This window comes from Canis lupus, chromosome 7, assembly GCF_003254725.2.
Source record: "Canis lupus dingo isolate Sandy chromosome 7, ASM325472v2, whole genome shotgun sequence".
Taxonomy (NCBI): Eukaryota; Metazoa; Chordata; class Mammalia; order Carnivora; family Canidae; genus Canis; species Canis lupus.
This window is the reverse complement of record NC_064249.1, coordinates 40,425,406-40,451,816: the sequence shown is the minus strand read 5'-3', so window position 1 is coordinate 40,451,816 and position 26,411 is coordinate 40,425,406. Positions and strand designations below refer to the sequence as shown.

At 58.2% G+C, this 26,411-nt stretch overlaps 2 protein-coding genes across 2 annotated transcripts; both read right to left on the bottom strand.

The window, feature by feature from the left end:
- Positions 1-378: 378 nt before the first annotated feature.
- On the bottom strand, positions 379-7,822 carry LOC112648858 (SLAM family member 8-like). The gene is made up of 4 exons (XM_049112980.1): positions 7,683-7,822; positions 2,861-3,253; positions 1,223-1,519; positions 379-545 (listed from the first exon to the last, which is right to left on the bottom strand). Exons 1-4 carry the CDS (start codon positions 7,753-7,755, stop codon positions 379-381), a joined length of 930 nt encoding a protein of 309 aa, XP_048968937.1. The 5' UTR covers positions 7,756-7,822.
- Positions 7,823-16,051: 8,229 nt separating this feature from the next.
- LOC112648164 (uncharacterized) lies at positions 16,052-22,093 on the bottom strand. The gene is made up of 3 exons (XM_049112979.1): positions 21,954-22,093; positions 18,167-18,559; positions 16,052-16,665 (listed from the first exon to the last, which is right to left on the bottom strand). Exons 1-3 carry the CDS (start codon positions 22,051-22,053, stop codon positions 16,052-16,054), a joined length of 1,107 nt encoding a protein of 368 aa, XP_048968936.1. The 5' UTR covers positions 22,054-22,093.
- Between the last annotated feature and the right edge of the window lie 4,318 nt (positions 22,094-26,411).

Below are 26,411 nucleotides of genomic sequence, written 5' to 3'. Positions count from 1 at the left end.
CACAGGAGCTTCCAGCCTGTACACACGTGGTCAGGGAGGGCCTCCTGGAGGAGGTGATGAGAAACCTCATCCTGAGGGAGGAGTGCAGGGAGCAGACAGGCAGGGTGGGTGCCACCGTCCAGGAAGGAGGGCCATGAACAGGGAGGGGGGCACCTGCCAGCCCTGGAGCTCCAGCACCCACTGGGGCAGGTGGGAGGGGGACCAAGCAGGGAGGAGCCAGGTAGGAGGGTGAGAGGGAGGCAGGGGCCTCTTTCCAGAGGGTCCAGTGTGTCCCTGAGCATTTAGTTCCCCTGGGATCAGGGATACTGAGGCAGCAGGGCCCCAGCAGCTGGTGGAGGAGGTGGGAGGGTCGAGGGGGCACATGGGACACCGGGTCTCTCATTCACTCAGGAAAACATAGACTGTGAGCAAACAGCCCGGGGCCGAGCAGGGACAGGAATTCAAGGAGAAGCAGACGTGGCCGCTGCCGTCCAGGGCTTGGGGCTGCAGAGGAGGCTCATCCTGGTCCAGAGCCTCACTCTCAGTGTGGGGGCCCCTGGCGGCTCCTGAGAGGACGCAGGTGTGAGGGCAGGATGGCAGCAGCTCCTGCGGGGCCTGAGCCCCTGAGGCCCAGACCCCGGGGTCAAACTCTCTTCATGCTGGACCTGCCCCCAGCGGAGGCCTCGGGGAATGCTCGGGTGTCAGGGCCCAGAGCCAGCTGGAGCCAAGGGGTCCCTGGATGGGAGTAGGGGGAGTGAGGATCCTGACCTGGAAGGGCTGAGGGCAGAGGGAGGAGCTGACCAGAGGCTGGGGGCTGAGGACAGCAGGTGACATCTGGGACGCAGGCCAGCAGGTAGGGTGATGTTGTCCGTGAGCCCAGGATCGAGCAGAGGAGCCCCCGGCCCTGAATCCTGAGGGAGTCGCTGATTCACACCCCTGCTGGTGGCACAGACCCCTGACATGCCTCGACTCCCCTCATGAAAACCACCCTGGACACAGGGAATGATGGATGAGGGTGGGCAGAGGTCCCTGCTGGGTGCTGCCTGGACAAGCAAGGGTGAGGGTGGGGGTAGAGGAGCCCGGGAGCAACATGCAAGGGCAGAAGCAAGTGGATGTGCCTGCCAGACTCTGGATGGGGTGACCAGGTGGCAGGTGGTGCCATAAACAAGGGGACAGACCCGAAAACCCTCACCCAGGGCTGCCTGAGCCCCGGGAGCCCCTCCCTTCTGCAGGATGCACTCACCGTGGCCACAGATGTCCCCAAGGTCCAAGGTGGCAGTTTTCTGGTCCCCCTGGTTGCTGAGCACACAGGTGAGGCTGGCGCTGGGCTGGGTCAGGGGCAGGCTCAGAGCCAGGGTCCAGGGGTTGGGGGCTGGTCCTGGGGCCCCTCCCTGTTCCAGCTCCCTGGGGAGTCCCCTGCTCCTCCAGGACATGGTCAGGTCCTCCCTGGTTCCCGGGGTGTCACACTGCACGGTGATGTTGCACCAGCCTGGGGTGATGGACAGATTCGTGGTCCGGATCTGGGGAAGGGGCAGGGGCTCTGGGGCAGGAGGGACAAGAGGACAGAGTGGCAGGTGGTTAGAGTACATCGCAGCTCAGGCTTTGTCCTGTGGAATCTCCCTGAAGCTCTGGCTTCCTCCCCCTCAGGATGGTGAATGTATTTTACAGATGACCCAGAAGTGACCCAAATATACAACAGATGCCATAAGGTTGGAGCTAGTGAGTTCAACCTTTTGTTATTTTACTGATTGATCAAGTCTTAAAAATCTCCCACGAGTAAATAATTGGTGGGCCCACCTACCCATCCCCATTAATTCTAAGAAAGTGGTGTGTCCTCTAGAAGGAGATTTTTTTTTTAAAAGATTTATTTATTTATTTATGGTAGACAGAGAGAGAGGCGCAGAGACACAGGCAGAGGGAGAAGCAGGCTCCATGCCGGGAGCCTGATGCGGGACTCGATCCCGGGACTCCAGGATCGTGCCCTGGGCCAAAGGCAGGCGCCAAACCGCTGAACCACCCAGGGATTCCCTAGAAGGAGATTTTGAATAGAAGGGTTTGTCCTGGTCTAGACGCTCTCCTGCTTCTCCCACTTGGGTGTTTCCCGGGACCCCACAGCCCATGGTGCAGAAGGCCATTGGCCATATCTGGGAGCCCAGAGATCAGCCTAGGCTCCCAGAGGGAGAGACCATGGTGGGGACACAGTGTGGTCCCTAGGAATGGCCTCCCCGAGTATGGTGGTAACATACACTGAACTTTTGGTTCAGCCAGAGGATAAGGGACGGACTCTTAATAGGGCTTGCAAATCTCTGCCTGAGGCTGCAATGCTCCCTCTGCAGCAGGACTCATCCCAGCAGTGCTGGCTGTGCAGGTGGAGAAAGGGGCCACGACTCAGGGGGTGCAGGTGTCACCAGAAGGGGGTCAGTAAGAGAAATGGATTCTTCCGGAGCCTCTAGAGAGGAGCACAGCCCTGCCCATACCCGGACCTCAGGGCATAGCCTCTGGGGTCTGACTCCTGCCCGACCTCACAGTAGGACCCTCAGGTGGGGTGTGGTGAGCCCCTGAGGTGTCCTCACCTGTCCCAGCGGCACAGACAGCTAAGGGACAGCCTGAGAACCCTGAGTCCTGTGGGGACTGTAGTGTTAAGGCAAAATCCCCACTTCCCGCCACAGGGGTTCCCCTCCTGAAGCACCAAAGTGATTCCATCCCTGGGGTGACTCTCAGCTCTGCCTGCATTTGTGGCGAACACCCTGCATCTGATTCCAGGGGAGAAGAGAGAGTCTGAAGGCTGGGGCCTGGGGGGAGCCCTATGGGCGGGGCGCAGGGACCCTCCAGGGACAGAGGAAGGAGGTGAGCTCTGGGGCTGGGGGAGGGGCCTACACACCATACACAGTCAGGTGGAAATCCTGGTCGTATTGTCTTCCTCTGGAGTAGAAGCTCCGAGCCCGGTACAGCCCAGTGTCCTCCGGGGTCAGGTTGTTCATCCTCAGGGTCGTAATGTTGAGCACACGGACCCTCTTCTGGAACTTGTCCTGGAAGTTGACCCATTCTGGATCGCGTGCCCCAGGGGAGACCTGCAGCAGGATTGTGTAGTTTGCCCCGGAGGAGATCCCCCAGGTCATCTTCTCCAGCTCGACTCCTGCAGGCAAGTCTGGGTTTCTGAGCACTTGAAACAACACAGAAGCTCCTTGCATCCCCTTCAGAGAAACGGGGTTTCCAGAATCCTCAACTCCAGAACCATGGGCTTCAGAACCCTGGGTGCCAGTGCTGCAGACGCCTAGGGCAGAGGGCACAGGAAGTGAGGGTGGTTTCCAGGAGGAATGAAGGAGAAAAGCCCAGAACCCATCTTGCCATTAAATCCCTCCCATGTGCTCCGTGACTCCTGGAAGGCAGGAGAGTGCATGAGTGTGAAGCGATGCTGGAATCACGCCTGTCCCAGGGCAGCGTCCCCTTGACCAGGTCATGTGACCTCTCTCACCTGCAGGGTCCTGATCCCCAAAGGCAGAAGGAAGAAGTGCAGGGGACTCTGACAATAGGTCTGGCATATTTTCAGTCCCTACCAAGAGCATTTCTGTAGTAAGGAGTCGCTCACGGGGCTGAGGATTCCCTTCCTGGCCTTGACCCAGTCCCTGTGGCTTCCCTCCAGGCCTGGGGATCCCACTTGGGGCCCAGCACCCCTTATGCACCAGGCCTTAGGTCCCAGGACAGGTGTCTGCTCTGTTCCTGGCTCAGGCCAGCCCTGACGCTGACAGGTGATTCCGCCTCAGCCTCCTGGGGCTCCCCATGTGTTCTCTCCATCCACACTCACTGCCCTCTGACACCCTGTGCAGGAAGAGGTCTGGTGCTGACATGCAGTCCTGTAGAGGCCATGCCCTGGGGTGCAGGAGGAACTCCGACAGGGCCACACACGGCCACTGGAACAGGAAGGTGATACTGCTACCAGGTCCTTCTTAGCAGGTCAGGACCCCAAGCCATGGGTCCCCAGAGCACGGCGCTCCATCCGTCTCACCTGAACCTGAGTTGGCCAAACCTTGATCTGGACTCTCAGCCTCCAGAACCGGGAGACAGGAGGAGTCTGGCCTTTAAGCCGCCTAATCCACAGGTTCTTGTTTCGGCAGCCCCAGGAAACTGAGGCAAGAGCCTGGGCAGCGCGGCCCCCACCCCACGTGGACCCGGCGCAATGTCTGGGGATCCAGCCTGGGCTCTTGGGCAGCAGGACCTGCAGGCGCTAGCTCAGGGGTGAGACAGGCCTGGGCTCCAGTGCAGGCCCGCCCCTTACTGGCTGAGCACCTTGGGCGACGTCCTCAACTGTCTCAGTCTTGAGGACCCACCAGGGAACCTCGGGGACAGAGCTGTGGGTCCATGAGGCTCCTGCTTGGGTTCCCTGGGACCACAGGTCCAAAGCACCCGCAGTGAGTGTTTCCTGGTGGTCGTCGTCACTGTCCCAGGGCCCGGCTGCTGCGGATTGTACAGGCAGCTGGTCCACCTGCCGCGGGCTGGGCCTGAGACCAGAGGTTCCCCGAGCCCGGGATCCCCGGTCCCAGCATCTCAGCCCCTGAGGGCTCCTGCTCCAGGCACCTGAGAGTGGCCCCAGCTGCACTCCTCCCCATAATCCTTAGCTCCCCCCACCCCAACACCCGGGATCTAACTTCTCACCCTTTGCCAAATGGATGAGAGAAAAGTCTAGCACCTGATATTGTACCGAGCATTTCTCCTGAACCTGAGCCTGGTCACCATGCCCTCCGACTGCTGATCTTTTCTGGCACCTGTCAGCTTTCCGCTCATATCCTTGGCCTCTGCTTGGATTTTTCCTAATAGTTTCTATGACTAAGACTTATTTTAAGAAGATTAGCCTGTTTCCCATCACAAGGTATAGAAAAATTTTCCAGTTTGCTTTTCAACTTTCTCTCTGAACTATTGGGCCTGCAAGTGTCCCTTGAAGCTAAACGTATGAACCATTTTAAGTTTCCTGGTTTAATCTTGTATAAAAAGATCACCCCCCATCACATGGGTGTTCCTAATTCCCTCTTGTTTCCTTCTAGAACCTTCTCCATATCACTGTTGGTGTGTGAACCTGACTCACGGGGAGTGTGTCTGGGTCTCTGACCGGGAGGTCTAGTGCAGCAGGGCGGTCAGCAGCCTGGACGGGAGGATCCAGGAGGAGGGAGACCATGTCCTCTGTTCCCTTGAGCCTGTGGACGTGCACGGTCCTGTGACCTCCCTACCCTTAGCCTTCCCTCTGGGACGAGGACATCATCGCAGTGCTGCCCTCACAGGAGGAGTGCTAGGATTTCAGGGGAGGAAGCTTTCCCACCCCTGTGGGCTGTTTTCGTGACCATGATGGTGACTCTCGACCAAGCAACCATGGATCTGCCTGGACTTCCCAGGTCCCAGACTGGAGTCGAGGTGTCCCCCTAGTGGCCCCTGTGTGGGGTCCTCCTGAGATCAGGGATGGGCCCTCGGGTCTAGACATCCATGGAACAATCCCACAGGAGGCGTCGGGGAGTCACAGTCAGGCCAGGGCCTTCCTGACTGAGAGTAAAGTTGTATCTGTATACACAGCTGCTGGCTTCGATGGCCCCTGTCACGTCCCTGTCACCAGGTGTGAGAGCACCCCTAGGTCCCCACACTGGGAGCAGTCTGGCTCCTTCAAGGTGTCGGCACAGCCCACTCAGGAGCAGAGGCAGGGACAGCAGAGGGCCAGGGGATCGTCAGGGAGCCTTGGAGACATCACCCCTCTCTCCTTGGAGGGCTGAGGATGTGACCCAAAGAGGCCTGGGCTCTGGGTTCTAAGGGTCCCAAAAAGGTTCCCTGGGTGTCAGCCCCTGTCAGGCCTGGGACTAGGACAGGACAGGAGGACAACAGGGAGCAGAGGCTCGGGGAACCCCCAGGACAGTCCCGACCAGGGGAAGACCCCTAGTCCCAGGACATCACAGCTGGAGGGGCTTCCAGGGGACCTTTCTCAGAGGAGAGGCTCCCTCGGGGTGAACCTGTGCAGGTCACACAGGGCAGAGCCAGACCTGGAGCTGGATTCCCTGTCCCCACACCCATGTTTCCTCCTGTCTTGCCCTGCACCCTCCCCCTCCCCTGCCCTGCCCTGGAGCTCCTCCCTCCCAGCACTGCTGTCTGGTCAGCAGGTCTGAGCAGTTCTGGGTTTCATGCCCCAGCTATTGTCCTGGGAGAAGAGCCTCCAACACCTGGGGGACTTTCTCAGGGTAAGCGCGTTGGGGAGTTTCGGGTTATCTGGCACCTGCTAGAAAGGGGGGAACCCGGGAGAGAGGAGGTCAGCCCTCAGGCTCAGGGGAGGGGCTGCCCAGAACCTGGCCGGGGAGCCTCAGCTTGAGGATGCTGGAAGCCCACTCAGGACGGGAGGAGGCTCCAGAGCTCTCAGACCTGCAACAGGTGCTGATCCCAGAGAGGACAGAGGCCGGGGGCGGGTGGCTGTGCGCTCGCGGGGCAGAGTTCATTTCAGTAAGACGGAATTTAATTTTCAGCCTCAAAATAAAAATGTGTCCATTTTCTTCCCTTCTTCCTTGCTTCCATCCTCCTTCCTTCTTTCTTCCCTTCTCTTTCTCTCTCTTTCTTTCTTTCTCTCTCTTTCTTTCTTTCTTTCTTTCTTTCTTTCTTTCTTTCTTTCTTTCTTTCTTTCTTTCTTTGTCTCTTTACCAAATTTACAACCCAGAGGAATTAAAACAGAATTTAATATCATTTCTCATATGTCTCCAGTTAAATAAAACAGAAAAGAGAGAAAGCCCACATGTTACTGACAGAAAGTTATTTCCGTAAAGAATCTCAATGTCCTGCAAAGCTAAGTTTGTAATGAGTAAACACCCTGTTTACAGACGCCCCGTGATTCCAGAATTTCCCAAGAACCTGAGCAGCTCACAGAGGGGCTCGTACACTCAAACAAACATTACAGGCAATAAAATCATCCAAACTGTCTGAGAATTCACAATTCTCCAGATCTTAGTTTTTTGTCGTTTGTTCTTATTTCCTTTGTTGCATAGAAGCAGGTGGTCTGATGACGTAAGAACTGGAAAATCCCACTCTGGTTAGCACTAGTGTTCCGTCAGACCAGTTCAGGGCCCCCTCTGCTTCCCTCCTGACCCCCCAGGGCACCCCCACCGGGAGCCCCTGTCCTCAGTCTCCTGTTCCAGGCACAGTCTCACATGCAGCAGGGGCACAGACCCCTTGAATTCTGGAGGCCGCCTTTCCTTCCTTTTCCAAGAGAATGTCACCATAGTCAGGCCTCATGTCGCCCCAGGAGCCAGAGGACACCTGCTTTCTTCTCCAGCTCAGCCCTGGGCTCTGGGTTGGCCCTGCCCGGGCACAGCAGCTGCAGGGGCTGCCCGGTCCCCTGAGCATCGCAGGCCAGGGGGTGCCTGTCCCTACTCTGGGTCCCCGCAGCCCCTGCTTGATCTCCTCCATCCCACTCCCCAGGGGGCTATGGGCTCTCCTGGCCTCACCCCTGCTGGGGGTTCCGTCCTGCAGCCAGGCAGCCAGGGTCAGGGCTCCCAGCCTGGCCTCTGGCAGAAGCTCCTGTGTTCATTCCGCTGCCCCCGGGGCTGGAAACCAGACGCACCGCGTGTGCTCCATATCACAGGGCTGCTTCCTCTGCTCCTCCCCAGAGACACCAGACAGCCCCGCAGCTCCTGCCTCCCTGCCCTCCCGGGGGTCCTCCCTCCCTGGGAGCCCGGGCCACTCACTGAGGAGGAGGCTGGTGAGTCCCAGGAGCCAGGAGGCCCCGCCCAGGTGGGGGTCCCCTGAGCAGGAGCCCATGGCAGTCTGCCTCCCGCTGACTCCACCAGGGTCTATGAGGTTGCAGAGGAATCATCAGCACTCAAATGCAAGAGTAGTTGAAAAGCTGGTCTCAGAAGAGTCCTTCAGCTGCTCTGTACCCCTAGGGCGGGGCTAACTGTTAGCCCTGGGACCTCACTGTCCAGTAGATTAGCCCATTCAGGTCTCTCCTGTTATCTCAGCTCCTGCAGTGGGCTCAGGAGATCATTGCAGAGCAAATGTAGGAACAGCCCCGTCTAGGAGCCCCAGTGCAGGGGAGGCCCCAACTCTGTGCTCACAAGCAGCCTGGTGGTCTCACCTCCCCAGTCTGCACCCCTAGGGCCCCTGACCTGTGTCTTCGTGTTCCCACTCAGGCTCTGGACCTGCTGTCCCTCCTGCTGGCACCCAAGGGCTCTGTCTGCACCTAGGGCCCTCCCTGCCCCCATACACAGGGCATAGCTCCCCAGGAGCAGCACCCCAGCCAGCACCTCCCTCTCTTCCCGACATGGGCCCCCGCTCCGACCCAGGCAGGGGTGCAGAGGGATGGGCTCCTCTGGCCACTGTTCAGCAGCCTCAGGCCCCAGCCGCCTACTGAGTATCGGGCCCAGCCTATTCTTCGAAGAAGGGTTTTCCACAATTTGTGAGGACCTTGCCCTCACGTGGACCCCAGGGGAGCAGCTCCATCACTAACCCACCCATGGAGGCTCCCCTTGGCTGCTCAGACCCTCACATCCTAAGACAGGATCCCCAGGCCTGGCTGGGAGCCATGCACATTTGGTGTCAGCTTATTGGCTCTTCAATCCATTGTATGGGTGTGAGCCCTGAGCCCTGAGGGTTTGTGTGCAAACACAACAGATCCTGAACCAGGGTCTGGACTCCTAACGAGGAATCTGAAAAATCCAGCCTCATAGCCCCTGTCCTGTCCCACAGTGTGGCCTCCTGCAAGTCCCCACATCCATTCTCGGTTCTCCTCATCCTCTCCGTGCCCCTCGACCAGAGAGCCCTCAGCACTGTCCTGCCTGCTCCCACCCACTGATGGGAGATCCCTTCCCAGGACATGCCTGAGCCTTGTGGGAAGGAACTCCTGGGGTGGAGTCCAGATCTGGGCATCTCAGCCCCTGGTCACTTCAGGGGGATGGGAGCAAGTGGCTCTGCCCACTTCCCCGTCCCCACAACCCTGGGCAAGCCCTCCTGGATAAGGACTATTTGCTTGTGGAAACCACAGCTTGGGCTCGGGTGGGGGGCCCAGGAGGGAGCTCCGAGGACCCGCTGGCTTTGGACCCCAAGGGCCAGCCAGCGACCTTCCATGCTGGCCCAGCACAGGGACTCTGATGACTCCAGATACTAATCCTGTCTCTTCCTATGTCCTGTGCAGTATGAGGGCTAATGTCACCTGGCCTCCATGTGTCTTGGTCCCTCTGGTTAACAAGCCTGTTTACTGTGAGGGGCGGCGGTGCTCTGAAATACTACCTGTTTTACAGATGAAGAAGTCAAGACCATTGACGTTATCTGAAGAGCCCACAGTTTGAACTGCCCCAGCATGGGGCACAGCCAGGCTCACATCTCAGGCCTCCTAGACCACTGCTCTTTCTAGACCCAAGTTCCTCCCAGACCTTGAGAAGCCACATAGAGTGGGAGGGAGGCCAGGCCTGACCCAGCTCAGTCTCTCTCACACCCCCAGGCTGAGGATACAAGGCCTGTGGTTGCATGTGTGCAGCCTGTGAGGTCCACAGCAGCTGTCTGCCGACCACAGCCTCCCCTGCACTGGCTATGTCGCACATAGGCCTGCATCTCCAGGCCAGCTCACAGTGGAGCTTGCTTCTCCCACACTCAGACGCTTCCGGAACCACGCGACTGGCCCGGAGTGTGGTCTCTGGTGTGCCGAGAACTCAGGGCCCTGATTCCGAAGACACACACTGGGCAGCATGACTTCTGTGCTGACTGGCTTCGGGCTGGAAACCCCCCTGGAGGAGCAGGTGCCACAGTCTGCTGCCAGGGAGCGTGGGCTCTAGGACCAGATGCTCGAGGACCAGAGGCTGAATGTCATTGTCCCCACCCATCCCTGTGTGTCCCCTGGACACAGGGCTGGATGGCCCTGAGCTCGAGCTGTCAGCACAGTGGGGATGTGGAACTGCTCAGAACTTGCTGGGGAGTCACGGGGCCAATATGGGGCCAGTGACCCCCAGGGCTTCGGGAGACTCCTATTGATCCCCAGAATGCCCTCATAGCATAAACTATGTTTAGGCTCCGATCCTGAGGGGCCACATCAGACCTTTCCTCCTTGAGTACCCCACATCTGCCCGTCTGTGTGTCCTGTTGACTCCAAAGTATTTGTGGAGTCCCCCTTCCTATCACTTCCACGTGTCTCCATTCTACCCATGAAGAAGCTGGAGCATTTGTTGCTAAACACTCCAGAGCCATGGAACCAGGGGGTGGATGCACCATATTCGAGCCTAGTGGTTTCCTCCTGAAACTCTGTGGCTTGTCCTTTTGGGAGCCATTCCTTTGCCTGGACTATGAGACGTGGACTACACTGGGTCTGCTCTGCCTCCCATATGTGTAGAAAAGAGATACGAATCCATTGGCTGTAAACTAGTTGGTTTAAATTGTTCTTGGTTGCTTGGATGGTATACATGGTATTTGTGTGGGTAGGATAGAGTGTGGTCTCTACTCTGTGCTCTAGGACGCCAGGAGGACCAGCCCACCTGTGTAGATGAGTATTAGTTGCCTAATTGGTGTTCTCTACAAAATTCATTTCTTCATTGGTTTCCTTGACTCCAAAAGTGACTGAGCCCAAACACCAACTCGTGATAATAAACTCAAGTTAAACTAGGAATTGTTTATCAACTTTAGCTCCTTGATAAAGATCATCCCCAGAAATACCACTGCGGACAGCATACTTAGTGGTGAGATATGGAAACCTCTCCTTCAAAGAAGAGAAATGAAGCCCGATGACCCCTATCACCATCCTTTTCAGGGTTGGACTGGAAATCTCAGCTAATATGGAAGACTAGGCAATTCAGTTAGAAGCATACAGATTTGGAGGATTAATTAAATCTATCTTTATGCTCAGGTGACATGGTTTTCTACTTAGAAAATCCATGAGAAACTGACAAAAAGAGGGAGGAAGAAGAAGAAGGAGGAGAAGGACCAGGAGGAAAAGAAAAAGGAGGAAGAAGAGTGTGAGAAGGAGTCCTAGATCTGATGAGTGATGATAGCAAGGTTGCAGGACACATATTGTAAAAAGTATAGCAAAATCATTGTTGTTACTGCTCTTTTGTATTTGTGGTTATTTCCTCAGTTTTAATTTCATTTTTCGGGCACTTACGATTTCGGGGCTGAGGGATGAAAGATTGCAGAGACAGAACCTGCACTTGCCCAGGTGCCACCGAGGCAGGGTTTCATCCTCCAGACAAAACCCCCTGACGTAGGAGACAGTAGGATCCCCACAGCGATGTTGGGTGCTGAGCAGGGAACTGCATGATCAAAGAAGAGGCAGGTGGCCCGGGGGCAGGACAAGGTGGGACTGAGGGAATTCCCAGAGACCAACAAGGTAGTGAAGGCGCAGGCAGGAGCTCCCCCAGCAGGCAGGTGACAGGTGCACCTGCGGGTCTGTCTGTGTCTGTCTGTCTCTCTCATATGAAGTAATTTATGAGGCGAGGACACACAGACTACAGAAGAGACTCTTTGCTCTGAACAGGGATGAGTTCCAGCTCTCAGGAAAACTGAGAACAGCCACTAGAGGGAAGGTGGGGCCACAGTCCTTGTGGGATCCAGGCTCCTGGTGTTCATGTTCCATGAGAACTTCTGGACACACGAAACATACAGGAGGAGGACCCAGTCCAATCCCATGAAAGGCTGGGGGAGAGCTTGCATTCTGGAGGCTTCTGCCAGCAATCCTGGGTCCTGCCTGGAGGACAGGAGCACACATATGTCCAGGGCTGCTTCCTCACAGACCTCAAGGACCTACACTTTAATACAATGATGTGATGTAATAAAGTTCGATTGTTTTAAAAAGCATCTTTTCTATTTTTAAAAATATTTATTTATTTATTTCAGGGAGTGGGAGAGAGAGCACAATAGGGGTGGGGGGAGGGAAGGGACAAGCAGACTCTCCCTGTGTGGGGAGCCCAGTGCGGGGCTCAATTCCAGATTCCTGAGATGATGACAGGAGACGATGTCAGTTGCTTAACCTAATGAACCACTGGGCGCCTAATCCTTTAATTGCTTAATTAATTATGATAGCCTCCAGACCAAATATGGACTTGAACCCAACCCTGAGATCAAGGGTGAGGTGCTCTACAAACTGAGCCAACTGAAAGTCCTAGAATTTATCCTTTGAAATAAACCACAGTACCTCAATTCAGTGAACTTTGATTTTTAATAAAAGTGAGTCATCGTGGGGGCGCTTGGGTGGCTCAGTCGGTTAAGCATCTGCTTACAGCTCAGGTCGTGATCCCAGGGTCCTGGGATGCAGCCCCCTGTGTTGGGCTCTCCCCTCAGGGGAAGTCGGCTTCTCCCTCTTCCTCACCCCCACATGCTTGTTCTCTCTCTCCCTCAAATAAATAAAATCTTTACAAAACGAGTCCATGATGAAGCCAGCACTGCCATATTCTGCTTGACACCAAGTCGTGTTCCGGAAAGAGTCTCGTGGTCAGTGTTGAAGGACAGAAAGGCCATCGAGCCCAGGGCCAGCGGGCCCAGGCACGCCTGTGCCGCCCCCAGCTCGGGGCTCCGGGCCGCCCTCCGCCCTCAGGCTGCCGCAGGCTCTGAGGGAGAAACAGCCCTGGGACTAGGGCCGCCCTGAGCGCGAGCAGCATTGGTGAGCAGCACCGGGGGGCGGCAGCTGAGAAGGGGGAGCAAGCAGAGGACAGATGCATCCTCACACACGCTCCATCCGTTCGCTTTCGCAAACCAAGTCAGGAAGCAGGAACTTTACAGGCTCAGAGAGTCTCTGTGGGAGGAGAGTCGACCAAGACCCAGCGTCGGTCCGTCCCACTGATGCCCTCGAACGTGGAGGTTCAGAAGGGAGCCACGTGGCAGAGGGAGTGGAGGTGCCCGAGGCTCCTGGGTCCCCCCACTGCACCTGGATGGGGGCGCAGTGGAAGGACTGATCCACTGAGAGATTTATGGAGCCTCAGGTCTCATCCCCTGGGTTTGTCTGCATCGTGGAGCATTGAGGTTCCCTTCCTGCAGCCTCTAAGGTGGACGGTCAGGGCCGCAGCTCTCGGGGACCACGGCTCTGGCCTTCCCGGGGACTCGGCTCCTCTCGTGTCCTCAAGCCTCCGTCCCCTGCCTCTGGGTGTGGGGCAAGTGAAGAGCCAGGCTGTGGCTGGGCCCCGGCTCCAGGGCACACGTGTGTCCCTGTCTGTCATCCGTTTTCCTCTTTCGCCTCTGGCTGTTTTACTATTGCAAATGGCATTAAAAAAAAACCAAAAAGTTACTCTGCTCTGAGGAAGAGTGCACGGGTGGCTCGTCCCCAGGGAAGGTCTCTAGAGTGCAGGGGAAAGTCCTACTGAGACCCCAGGACATCCTTCCCGGAGGCAGGAGAAGGAGGGAGGCAGGTGTCAATCAACACAGCCTGTTAAAAGCTAACTGGTAGGACCCAGAAACTTCCACTTTTTCCTGAACAGTAGGAGGCTCTGCCATTTGCGGCAGGACAGGACAGAAGGGAGCTTTGCCAGGACTCGGGACAGACAGCCGAGGGCTGGGGAGCCGCGCCTGGAGCCCCGATCCCCGGGCTGGGTCCCGGCCCAGCGCTCCCAGCTGCGCGGCCTCCAGAGTCAGCCCCCAAGGCCTCCTTCTACTGACCCGACCCTGTGCACAAGACCCCCACGTCATGGCGTGTGCACGAGGCCCGGGAGGTCCCAGCCTGCACGAGGTCAGAGCAGTGCGGGCCACAGAGCAGCACGCAGCCGGCGCTGACCGCCACGGAGGCATCGCGTCTCTGAATAGCTCTCGGCCCAGCCTGACCGCGGGCTGCTCTTCAGACTGTCCCGGTGGGAGGCTGTGAGTCACAGTGGTGCGTCCAGGGGGCGAGGGTCCGAAGGTAGTTTGCTGTCCTATAGATGAGGAGGAGAGCAGAGTCCATCCAGGGGTGTCCGGGCTGAGGCTGAGCCGACCTGGAACATGTTGGTACCAATACATTGACTCAGTTTCCCTCTTGCTCTACCACTGTGTGTGTCTCATGGTGAACGTGTGCAGAACCACTTAGCATAGACACTAGCTGATGCTTGGACCAGCCAGTCCCTCGTCAGAGGAGTCACAGGAGCAAGAGGTGAGACCAAGGCTACAGGCATCATGGTCCCAAGACAGGTGTCCCCGGGGGGCTGGATTCTCCTGCTTCTTCCAATTAAATCCTCATCAGGGCCACTCCTGGCCTGCGGACCTCACTGTAGACAGTAGTGAGAGGCTTCTTCCCTTCTAGACGAGCTGCACCCCTACCCTGGAATGCAGACAGTGTTTCCTGTAACAGCAGAGGGACAGAGAGGCTCAGAGGGACCCCCCCCCAGACCCAGTGCTGCTGAGATGACCTCCCCTAATCACTCAGCACTGCATGGGCCCCGAATTGAATTTCGTAGCTAATACTGTGTTGTCCGGAAAGAGTTCCAGGGGTACAGTGGTCAGACCCTGTGGATGATGGGGATTGACAAGCACACACCCGGGCACGGAGGGAAAGGGGAAGACTCAGTTGCCCCCTCTCCCAGCCTCACCTGGTCCCTGCTGTATCCAGACTCCTGCTGTCTGAGCTCTGCATAGTGGATGCCACCATCAGGGTCCCTGTGCTCCTCCAGTGACCCTACACCTGTGTCATACACAGAAGGAGCTGGAGTCTGAGCCCTGGACCCTGTACCCTCCCCTCTATGACCCCAAGGCCATGGCCGCCCCCACCAGCCTCCTGCAGGGACATCCCCTGAGCAGTAAAGGCAGGAGGAAGGGAGCCCAGGGTCCAGGGGAGGGAGGTGTGTGGGCCCGGGGAGGAGAAGTGCAACCTGCCTCTCCCAGGCTCCAGGCTCTTCTTCACTCGTGTCCTCCGGAGGAACAGTCCAGCTCCCAGGATCAGCAGCAGGACTACAACAGTCCCCAGGATGCTGAGTAGTTGGGAGGCATCAGCCTGTCCCTGTGGATCTGCTTCCCTTGCACAGAGAGATGGAGCAGGTTAAGCACCGAGAGGACAGATACCCATTGCCCAGCACGTGGACATGTCTGAAGGCACCTTCTCAGAAGCTGAGGAGGGAATAGCATGGCAGGTGCTTTCACTCAACACTTCCCGAGCTCCTGATGAAGCCCGGGTGCTGAGAGGAACAGGACATGGTGCCCACCTCTGAGGACACCTCAGTGGGAGGAGGGTGAGAAGGTGCCAGAAGGAGCCAGCCAGAGCCATCCCAGGGCACAGGAGCTTCCAGCCTGTACACACGTGGTCAGGGAGGGCCTCCTGGAGGAGGTGATGGGAAACCTTGACCTGAGGGAGGAGTGCAGGGAGCAGACAGGCAGGGTGGGTGTGGCCTTCCAGGAAGGAGGGCCATGAACAGGGAGGGGGGCACCTGCCAGCCCTGGAGCTCCAACACCCACTGGGGCAGGTGGGAGGGGGACCAAGCAGGGAGGAGCCAGGTAGGAGGGTGAGAGGGAGGCAGGGGCCTCTTTCCAGAGGGTCCACTGGGTCCCTGAGTGATGAGCTCCCCTGGGATCGGGGATCTGAGGCAGCAGGGCTCCAGCTGCTGGTGGAGGAGGTGGTAGGGCCGAGGGGGCACACGGGGCACCGGGTCTCTCATTCACTCAGTGAAACACAGACTGTGAGCAAACAGCCTGGGGCCGAGCTGGGACAGGAATTCACAGGAAAAGCAGACGTGGCTGCTGCCGTCCAGGGCTTTGGGCTGCAGAGGATGCTCATCCTGGCCCAGAGCCTCACTCTCAGTGTGGGGGCCCCTGGCGGCTCCTGATAGGAGGCAGGTGTGAGGGCAGGACGGCAGCAGGTACCCCTAGGCCTGAGCCCCTGACGCCCAGACGCCGGGTCAAACACTCTTCATGCTGAACCTGCCCCCAGTGGTGGCCCCGGGGACTGCTCGGGTATCAGGGCCCAGAGCCAGCTGGAGCCAAGGGGTCCCTTGACCAGAGTAGGGGGAGTGAGGATCCTGACCTGGAAGGGCTGAGGGCAGAGGGAGGAGCCTGACCAGAGGCTGGGGGCTGAGGACAGCAGGGCCCATCCGGGACCCAGGCCAGCATGTAGGGTGACCTGTGTCCGTGAGCCCACAATCGGGCAGAGGAGCCCCCAGCCCTCAATCCTGAAGGAGTCGCTGGCTCATACCCCGTCTGGTGGCACAGACCCCTGACACCCCCCAACTCCCCTCCTGAAAACTACCCTGGACACAGGGAATGATGGATGAGGGTGGGCAGAGGTCCGTGCTGGGTCGTGCTGCCTGGACCAGCAGAGGTGAGGGTGGGGGGAGAGTAGCCCGAGAGGGACACCCAAGGACAGAGCAGGTGGAAGTACCTGCCAGATTCTATATGGGGTGACCAGGTGGCAGGTGGTGCCATAAACAAGGGGACAGACCCGAAAACCCTCACCCAGGGCTGCCTGAGCATCATGAGCCCCTCCCCTCTTTAGGACGAACTCACCGTGGCCACAGATGTCCCCAAGGTCCAAGGTGGCAGTTTTCTGGTCCACCTGGTTCCTGAGCACACAGGTGAGGCTGGCGTTGGGCTGGCTCAGGGGCAGGCTCAGAGCCAGGGTCCAGGGGTTGGGGGCTGGTCCTGTGGCCTCTCGTTGTTCCAGCTCCCTGGGGAGTCCCCTGCTCTCCCAGGACATGGTCAGGTCCTCCCTGGTTCCCGGGGCGTCACACTGCACAGTGACGTTGCACCAGCCTGGGGTGATGGACAGATTCGTGGTCCTGATCTGGGGAAGGGGCAGGGGCTCTGCGGCAGGAAGGACAAGAGGACAGAGGGTCATGAGAGTGGAAAATATCACACCTCAGGCTTTGTCCTGTGGACTCTCCCTGAAGCTCTGGCCTCCTCCCCCTCAGGATGGTGAAAGCATTTTATAGATGGCACAGAAGTGACCAAATATACAGCAGGTGCATAAGGATGGAGCCAGTGAGTTCAGCTCTATGGGACTTCTGTAGATTGAGAAAGACTAAAACTATCACGTGAAAAAATAAATGCTGGAGCCCACTGACCCACAACTAATTAGTTAAAGAAAGTGAGGTGTCCCCTAGAAGAAAGAGAAGTCTAGGGCCTGATTTATCAGGATAAATGATGCCCAAGCCCTGAAAAAGGTCCCATGTTCCCACCATGAAAGACTGTTATGGGGGGCACCTTGGTGCCCCCTAGGAAAGACCACCCTCTGTGTGGTTGGAATATGCACTGAACTTTGGTTCCACCCGTGAAGCCAAGGGACAGGCTAACAGGCTGACACAGATCCTTAGAATCTGTGGGACCTGAGGCTCCCACTCTCTCTGGAGCAGACAGCTCCCTGGGCAGAGGGGGGTGCAGGGAGAGAGCAGGATGCTCCCTGAGATCCTGAGAAAGGACTGCCATGTGCACTCCTTATCTGTGGAGGTTTAGAGCTGGACCAGTGGAGTCTGTGAGTGAGCTGCTCGGGCTGAGGCTAAAAGGGGATCGGGGGAAAGGGTGGAGAACCACACGTGGGAGTCTGGATCCTACTTCATGACGAGTGACCCCAGCTATGCTGACGTGCTGACCCTCAGAACCTGAAGGTGTCTTAGATTCCAAGTCAATGGTGGTCTGAGGCTGCTAACCAGCTGAGCCTAAACCAGAGATGGTCTGGATGTCTTGATGGGCCCCATGTGATCACAGGGTCCTCCCAAGTAGAAGGAGGCAGGAGAGGAGGTCCGAGGGACCCAGTGCCAGAGGCACTCATCCCAGCAGTGCTGGCTGTGCAGGTGGAGGAAAGGGCCACAACCCAGGGAATGCAGGTGCCACCAGGAGGGGGGACAGGAAAAGAAATGGATTCTCCCTGGAGCCTCCAGAGAGGAGCACAGCCCTGCCCACACCCAGACCTCAAGGCACAGGCTCTGGGGTCTGACTCCTGCCCGACAGCACAGTAGGACCCTCAGGTGGGGTGTGGTGAGCCCCTGAGGTGTCCTCACCTGTCCCAGCGGCACAGACAGCTAAGGGACAGCCTGAGGACCCTGAGTCCTGTGGGGACTGTAGTGTTAAGGCAAAATCCCCACTTCCTGCCACAGGGGTTCCCCTCCCGAAGCACCAAAGTGATTCCATCCCTGGGGTGACTCTCAGCTCTGCCTGCATTTGTGGCGAACACCCTGCATCTGATTCCAGGGGAGAAGAGAGAGTCTGAAGGCTGGGGTCTGGGGGCAGCCCTGTGAGCCGGGCGCGGGGACCCTCCAGGGACAGAGGAAGGAGGTGAGCTCTGGGGCTGGGGGAGGGGCCTACACACCATACACAGTCAGGTGGAAATCCTGGTCGTATTGTCTTCCTCTGGAGTAGAAGCCCCGAGCCCGGTACAGCCCAGTGTCCTCCAGGGTCAGGTTGTTCATCCTCAGGGTCGTAATGTTGAGCACATGGACCCTCTTCTGGAACTTGTCCTGGAAGTTGACCCATTCTGGATCGCGTGCCCCAGGGGAGACCTGCAGCAGGATTGTGTAGTTTGCCCCGGAGGAGATCCCCCAGGTCATGTTCTCCAGCTCGACTCCTGCAGGCAAGTCTGGGTTTCTGAGCACTTGAAACAACACAGAAGCTCCTTGCATCCCCTTCAGGGAAACGGGGTTTCCAGAATCCTCAACTCCAGAACCATGGGCTGCAGAACGCTGGGTGCCAGTGCTGCAGACGCCTAGGGCAGAGGGCACAGGAAGTGAGGGTGGTTTTCCGGGAGGAATAAAGGAGAAAAGCCCAGAACCCATCTTGCCATTAAATCCCTCCCATGTGCTCCGTGACTCCTGGAAGGCAGGAGAGTGCATGAGTCTGAAGCTATGCCGGAATCACGCCTGTCCCAGGGCAGCGTCCCCTTGACCAGGTCACATGAACTTGCTCACCTGCAGGGTCCTGACCCTTCACAGGGAGAGGGTGAAATGCTTGGGACTCGGACCAACAGCTCTGACACATTTTCAGTCCCTACCGAGAGCATTTCTGCAGGAGGCAGCTGCTCACGGGGCTGCAGAGACCCCTCCTGCCCACAGGCCCTGGAGCCCTCCCCTGGGGTGGGAGCCATAGCCAGTGAGCCCCCTCTGGGGAGCTGGGAGCTGCTAAGGGGGTGGACAACCCTTAGGCATATTGGATCACACAGAGGTGGACTCCATCTCGCTGTCACCCTGTGTCCTGCTCGCTGGGACGAAGGCCTCTGCCATGTTAGGGGCTGCCCTGGAGAGAGGCCCACATGGGGAGGGGTGAGGGCTGCCTCTGGTAACAGGAGGCAGGAGTGAGGCCTCTCTCCAGAGACCATAGGAAGTGCACCCAGTCAGCTCATGCTCATGGGAGCCTGGAAACACCCCTCCCGGTGACCCTGACCCCTGAAGCTCCAGCCTGGACCTGAACTTCTATCCCTGAACCTGATGACCAGCCGAGCCCCCCTAGATTATGACCTGCACCAGATGGAACCTGCATCTGCCCTGTGTCAAGGGGCCAAGGGAGGGCTGGTCCCACCCTAGCAGGTGACAGCCACCAAAAGGGGAGACTGGAAAAGAAATGGAGGAGAGACTCTGACGAAGCTGGTCCCAGTCCCACCCCCCACCACCGGGCACGCCCACAGTCAGGCTGAGCTGGGCTGCCTTGCTGTCACACACACTCCAGGAGCTCAGGGTCTAAGGACCAGGGGTTTCACCCCACAGAGGGAGGAATCTGTCCCCCTGGGGGAGGCTCCACCCCTGGGAGCTGCACCCTTGGGGCTCCAGCAGGAAAGGCAGACAGTGGAGTCACCCTGGGGTGTCTGCATCTGTCCAGGAGTAGCGGGGTCTCTGCTCCTGCTTGTTGGCCAGCACTCGTCCCCTGACCCAGCTAACTGCCAGGGACCAGAGAATGTGGGGATGCCGGTGATCTTTGCGTGAGCTCTGCTGTGCCTGCCACCAGCACAGGGTGTCCCCAGCCGGACCCCAGGGGGCCTAGAATGTCCTTCCTCGGTCACACTCCTGCAGAGCCCTGAGCAGTGGGCTCCTGAGGGGCAGCAGGTCAGTCTCCAGGTTGGCACCTGCCCCAGGGCAGTTCCCAGGGACTCCTGAGCACAGAATGTCCCTCTCTGAGCCCCCAGTGTTGGTCAGAGGGGTCAGTCCAGGGGTGCATGGAGAAAGAAGCTGGTGTTTACTAGGGAATCTGGGCAAGGCCTGACCTGCTCTGGCCAGGATCTTCATTGGGGGCCTATCGTGGCTCCCCTGTGACTCCGTCTTGAGCATGCCCTGTACCTCTGGGTCCCCATACTGGGGAGCAGTCAGACTCCTTCAGCAGGTGTCGGCACAGCCCTCTGAGGAGCAGAGGCAGGGACAGCAGAGGGCCAGGGGATCGTCAGGGGGCCTGGGAGACATCACCCCTCCCTCCTTGGAGGACTGAGGATGTGACCCCAGAAAGTCCTGGGTCTTGGTTCTGAAGGGCCCAAACAGCATCCCCGGGTATCAGCCCCTGTCAGGACCAGGACTAGGACAGGACAGGAGGACGACACAGAGCAGAGGCCTCGGAGAAGCTCCAGGACAGTCCCAACCAGGAGGAGACACCCAGTCCCGGGACATCAGAGCTGGAGGGGCTTCCAGGGGGCCTTTCCCCGAGGAGGGGCTCCGTCGGGGTGAACCTGTGCAGGTCACACAGGGCAGAGCAGACCTGGAGCAAATTCCCCATCCCCAGCCCTGTTCTTCCCCACAGGGAGCTGCCTTGCACCCGTCTCCTCCCCTGCACCCTCCCCTGCCCTGCCCAGGGGCTTCTCTCTCCCACCTCTGCTGTCTGGTCAGCAGGATCTGAGCAATTCTGGGGTCTCCCGGGAGAGAGGAGGTCAGCCCTCAGGCTCAGGGGAGGGGCTGCCCAGAACCTGGACGGGGAGCCTCAGCCTGAGGACGCTGGAAGCCCACTCAGGACGGGAGAAGGCTCCAGAGCTCTCAGACCTGCAACAGGTGCTGATCCCAGAGAGGACAGAGGCCGGGGGCGGGTGGCTGTGCGCTCGCGGGGCAGAGTTCATTTCAGTAAGATGGAATTTAACTTTGAACAATCAGCTTAAAATTTAGTCCGTTTCTCCTTCTCTCCTTCTTCCTTTCCGCCTTCCTTTCTTCCATTTTCCTTCCTTCTTCTCTTTCTCTTTCTTTCTTTTAAACTTTCTTTATCCTCCAAACCAGACCTTTATGGAGGAAACTATGTAATTCCCTTATGTCTCCAGTTCAATAAAATGGAAAAGAGGATAAAATCCACATATTGTTGACATGAAGTTGACTCATTAAAAGGGTCTAAATGTGCTGCAAAACTCATTTTCTAAAGAATCATTGCCCTGTGACAGAGGCCCAGTGATTTCAGAAATCCTCCATAACTTAGTGTTTTCTCCTTTGCTCTTACGTACTTTGTAACATAGAAGCAGATGATCAGATGAAGTAAGAACTGGAAAATCCCACTCTGGTTAGCACAGACCTTCTTTCAGTCTCCTTTCGGGGGCCCCCTCTGCTTCCCTCCTGACTCCCCAGGGCACCCCCACCTGGAGCTGTCCTCAGTCTCCTGTTCCAGGCACAGTCTCACATGCAGCAGGGGCACAGACCCCTTGAATTCTGGAGGCCGCCTTTCCTTCCTTTTCCAAGAGAATGTCACCATAGTCAGGCCTCATGTCGCCCCAGGAGCCAGAGGACACCTGCTTTCTTCTCCAGCTCAGCCCTGGGCTCTGGGTCGTCCCTGCCCGGGCACAGCAGCTGCAGGGGCTGCCCGGTCCCCTGAGCATCGCAGTGCCCATCCCCACCCTGGGTCCCTGCAGCCCCTGCTTGGTCTCATCCATCCCTCTCCCCAGGGGGCTATGGGCTCCCCTGGCCTCACCCCTGCTGGGGGTTCTGTCCTGCAGCCAGGCAGCCAGGGTCAGGGCTCCCAGCCTGGCCTCTGGCAGAAGCTCCTGTGTTCATTCCGCTGCCCCCGGGGCTGGAAACCAGACGCACCGCGTGTGCTCCATATCACAGGGCTGCTTCCTCTGCTCCTCCCCAGAGACACCAGACAGCCCCGCAGCTCCTGCCTCCCTGCCCCCCGGCGGTCCTCCCTCCCCGGGAGCCCGGGCCACTCACGGAGGATGAGGCTGGTGAGTCCCAGGAGCCAGGAGGTCCCGCCCAGGTGGGGGTCCCCTGAGCAGGGGCCCATGGCAGGCTGCCTCCCTGCTGGATCCATCTGGTTCTACAGTGAGGCTGGGGAAGCATCTAGAACACAGAGGAAGAGAGGATGAAAACTTCTTCACTCAAAGAAACTTAAGCTCTTCCGCACCCCTAGGGCGGGGCCAACTGTTAGCCCTGGGACCTCACTGTCCAGTAGATTAGCCCATTCAGGTCTCTCCTGTTACCTCAGCTCCTGCAGTGGGCTCAGGAGATCATTGCAGAGCAAATGTAGGAACAGCCCCGTCTAGGAGCCCCAGTGCAGGGGAGGCCCCAACTCTGTGCTCACAAGCAGCCTGGTGGTCTCACCTCCCCAGTCTGCCCCCCTAGGGCCCCTGACCTGTGTCCCTGGGCTCCCGAACAGCCCCGGGCCCTGCTTGCCAGCACTAGCCGATGGCCAGGCACAGAGGCACATCCTAGAGCCAAGGACAGGGGGCCTCTCCTGCTTTGGGCCTGTCCTGTCTTTACACCATTTAACCAGTCAGATTTCCTTTCTGAGTTTCTTTTTTTTTTTTTTTAATTTTTTAATTTTTTTATTTATTTATGATAGTCATACAGAGAGAGAGAGAAAGAGGCAGAGACAGAGGCAGAGGGAGAAGCAGGCTCCATGCACAGGGAGCCCGACGTGGGATTCGATCCCGGGTCTCCAGGATCGCGCCCTGGGCCAAAGGCAGGCGCCAAACCGCTGCGCCACCCAGGGATCCCCCTTTCTGAGTTTCTATGAGCATCACTGCCGGGTGTCTAAGGAAGAAGCTGTGAGCACGAGAACCAAGCTCTCCTGAGAAGTGTCCACCACCCTCCACCTGCAGCCCCTATGGCCGTGTTCCTTCTGTCTGCACCCTAGGGCCCGCCCTGTCCCCACGCACAGGGCACAGCCCCCCCAGGAGCAGCACCCCAGCCAGCACTTCCCTGGGAGGCTCTGCCGGCCATGGGCCCGCACTCCGCCACAGGCAGGGGTGCAGAGGGATGGGCTCCTCTGGTCACAGGCTCAGCAGCCTCAGACCCCAGCTACCTACTGAGGATCAGGCACAGCCTCTTCTTCCCAGATGGGTTCCCTGCAACCTCTGAGGACCCTGGTCTTCTGTGGACCTCAGGGGAGCAGCTCCATCACTAACCCACCCCGAGGCTCCCCTTAGCTGCTCAGACCCTCACATCCTAAGGGAGGATCCCAGGACTCTTTGGGGGACCATGCACTTTTGGTGTCAGCGTGTTGACTAACACCCATTTTACGGATGTGAGCCCTGAGCCCTGAGGGTTTGTCCCACCTGCCAGAGGTCACACAGTAGATCCAGAGTCAGGGTCTGGACTCCTAACAAGGAAGTCTGAAAACTTCAGCCTTACAGCCCCTGTCCTGTCCCACCAAGTGGCTTCCTGAAGTCCCCACATCCAGTCTGGGTTCCCCCGACCCGCTCTGAGCCCCGTCAGACCAGAGAGCCCTCAGCCCTGTCCCCACTCCCACCCACTGTTGGGAGATCCCTTCCCAGGGCGTTCTTGAGCCTTGTGGGTACAAACCCCTGGGATGGAGTCCAGACTTGGGCAGTTCAGTCCCTGGTCACTTCAGGGGGAGGGGCAGCAAGTGGCTCTGCCCCCGTCCCCGTCCCCGTCCCCGTCCCCATCCCCACAGCCCTGGTCAAGCCCTCTTGGGTGAGGACTGTTTGCTTGTGGAAACCACAGCTTGGGGTGGGGAGGGGGGCCCTGAGGGAGCCCCGAGGACCTGCTGGCCAGGGACCCCGAGAATCAGCCAGCTACCTTCCATGCTGGCTTAGCACAGGGACACTTACAAACCAGATACTAATCCTGTCTCTTCCTCCATCCTGCAGCATGAGGGCTAATGTCACCAGGCCTCCATGTGTCTAGATCTCTCTGGTTCACAAGCATGTTTCCTGTGAGGGGCAGCGGGGCTCCTTTCACAGATGAGGGATGTCAGGACCATTGAGGTGATCTGACGAGCCCACGTTTTGGATGCTGGCACACCTGAGCCAGGTCCAGGTCAGGCCTCTTAGGCAACTAGTCTTTCCTGACCAACGTCCCTGCAGACCTTGAGAAGCCACACTGAGGGGAAGGAGGCCAGGCCAGACCCAGGACAGCCTCTCATTCTCACACCCACAGGCAGAGGAAACAAGCCTGTGGCGAATCTTGCAGTCTCTGAGGTCCAGGGCGTCACTTTGCTGACCATAGGGGTCCCCTGCACTGGCTGAATCACACATGGGTCACACCTTCCCCCAACTCAGGGTGGGGATTGCTCCTCCCACACTTAGGCTCTTCCAGAGGCTTCCTAACCTGCCTGGATACAGCTCCCTGGTGGCAGAGAGCTGAGGGACATGATCCAGAAGACATACACTGGGCAGCATGGCTTTTGTGCTGACCCTGGTTTACGACCAGAAATTCTCTGGAGGAGCAGGTGCCACAGTCTGCCCCCAGGGGAGCCCGGGCTCTAGGACCAGACACAGTGAGGCTGCGTCTCACCCTCCCACCCCTTCCCTACTTGTCCCCTGGACACATGGCTGCACGGCCCTGAGCCCCCGAGCTCTCCACACAGTGGGGACGTGGAGCTGCTTCAGGACTCGCTGGGGGAGTCACGGATGTGCAGGGCCAGCGCATCCCAGGGCCCAGGAGACTCCTATTTGACCCACAGTGCCCTTGGAGGAGAGCCCTCCCGCCTCAGGAACCTGCTGGCTTGGCTACTAGACCAGGTTCCCAGGAGCCCCCTCCTGCCTCTCCATTTCCTACTGTCCCCTCAGAAACAGGCCTGACCTGGGGACAGGCAGCCCCGAGGGTAGAAACTCCCTCCCTCAGCCAGCTCCCCTCTGCCTTTCCTCACAGGAGCCTGAAGCCCTCGTCCAGGGAGGAGACGTCAGGGTGAATCAGAACATCCTCCCCCACAGGGGCCTGGGTCTTCACCCACCAGAGAGAAAGGACATGAAACCCTGGAGTGAATGATCCCTGTGAGGCCATAGGATGGGTGGGGGTGGGAGAGAAATCAGAATGCACCTGCTGCCCAAGAGCATTAGAAGAAATAGGGGGCAATGGAGGGACGTGGGCATCATGAACACACACACCAGCAGCAGGACCACGACCTCCCTCCTCCCAGACTGTGGGTCTCTGACTGCCTGGGGGTGACATCAGGGGCCTCCCCAGGAAATCCAGGCCCCTGAGCCCAAGGACAGACTTTCCATCCTGTGTCTTCAGGCTCCACATGGGCCTCCAGGCAGGGGGTGCAGATACACGTGTGCTGGACGTGAGGCCCATTCTGCTTCCACAAGCTTTGGGGTGGGATTGAGACAATCCTCCTCTGGACACTCAGCTAGATGTGGGAATCTCACCGCACCCAGAACACCCTGGGATTCCTCCACAGGCATCACCAGAGATGAAGGGCCTTTGCCCAGTCGTTTCTCTGTCAGGCGTTCTAGACTCCAGGCCTGGCTCAGGGGTCCTGCCTGCTGGGCTCTGCTCCTCGGCCTCCCCGTGTCCAGCTCCCAGATGTCCTGCCAGAGAAGGCCTCCTGCTCCTGCCACCCCTGCCCTAACCCAGTGAGTACCAGCTTCCCTCCTGCCCAACATGCCCAGTTCTGGGACCCACTGCAGGCTGGAAGGGACCTTCGGTCCTGGGAACTGGGCTCAGAGTTCAGCTTCATCTTCTAAGTAGGCATTTCCCAGATTGGGGGGTGATTCAGATGCTAAGTTAGCAGGAGCTCCATAGGGCCTTTCGCTGAAAAACAAAAGAAGGAAAATGAATCCCCTGGTCATACAAGCTGTGAAAAGCAGAGTATAGCATTAAAGTGATGGTCCCCCTAGAGTATAGACTGTGAATATCTCAGAAGGGATCTTTTCTGTAGCATTTCCATGTTTATCTGATCTTTGCCTCCACCCCCTATATTGAGGAGCTTCTCTCACAGCAGATGCTCCATGGATCCCACTGAGAATCACTGATGCAGGGAAATCAGGTGCCAGTGTGGACTCGGTGAGTGACAGCAGCCGACCTGGGCTGGGTTCTCCCCAGGAGCCCTTGATCCCTTCTCCCTCTCCCCACAGGGCAGTTCATGGGCCACAGGCTCCTTTCCTGAATCCCTATGTGGTCACAGCTGCACAACTATATCCATGCAGTAAGTGTGAGCTGTTTAGGTGGACCCTTCAGCCTCTAACCCAGATCCTCCCTGATGGTAGATGCATTCCTCCCACAAACAGGCCACGAGCTCCTCCTATGTGCCAGCCCTACTGTGTGCAGGCCTACTATGAGCTCCTACTTTGTACCAGCCCCTGCTCCCGGCGCTTACATACATGCACCAATGCACCCAGCAAACTCTCCCTGTATTAGGAGGGGAAAGGCGGTGCACGGTAACCACAGTAAGTGAGGTGAGCAGGGCTCTGGATGAGAGGG

Coding starts and splice junctions, on each gene's coding strand:
- LOC112648858 (XM_049112980.1), bottom strand. CDS start 7,755: ATGGGCTCCTGCTCAGGGGACCCCCACCTGGGCGGGGCCTCCTGGCTC. Junction 3,254..7,682: donor ACTCACCAGCCTCCTCCTCA/GTGAGTGGCCCG, acceptor CCTCTGCCCTAG/GCGTCTGCAGCACTGGCACC. Junction 1,520..2,860: donor TTTCCACCTGACTGTGTATG/GTGTGTAGGCCC, acceptor CTCCTGCCCCAG/AGCCCCTGCCCCTTCCCCAG.
- LOC112648164 (XM_049112979.1), bottom strand. CDS start 22,053: ATGGATCCAGCAGGGAGGCAGCCTGCCATGGGCCCCTGCTCAGGGGAC. Junction 18,560..21,953: donor ACTCACCAGCCTCATCCTCC/GTGAGTGGCCCG, acceptor CCTCTGCCCTAG/GCGTCTGCAGCACTGGCACC. Junction 16,666..18,166: donor TTTCCACCTGACTGTGTATG/GTGTGTAGGCCC, acceptor TTCCTGCCGCAG/AGCCCCTGCCCCTTCCCCAG.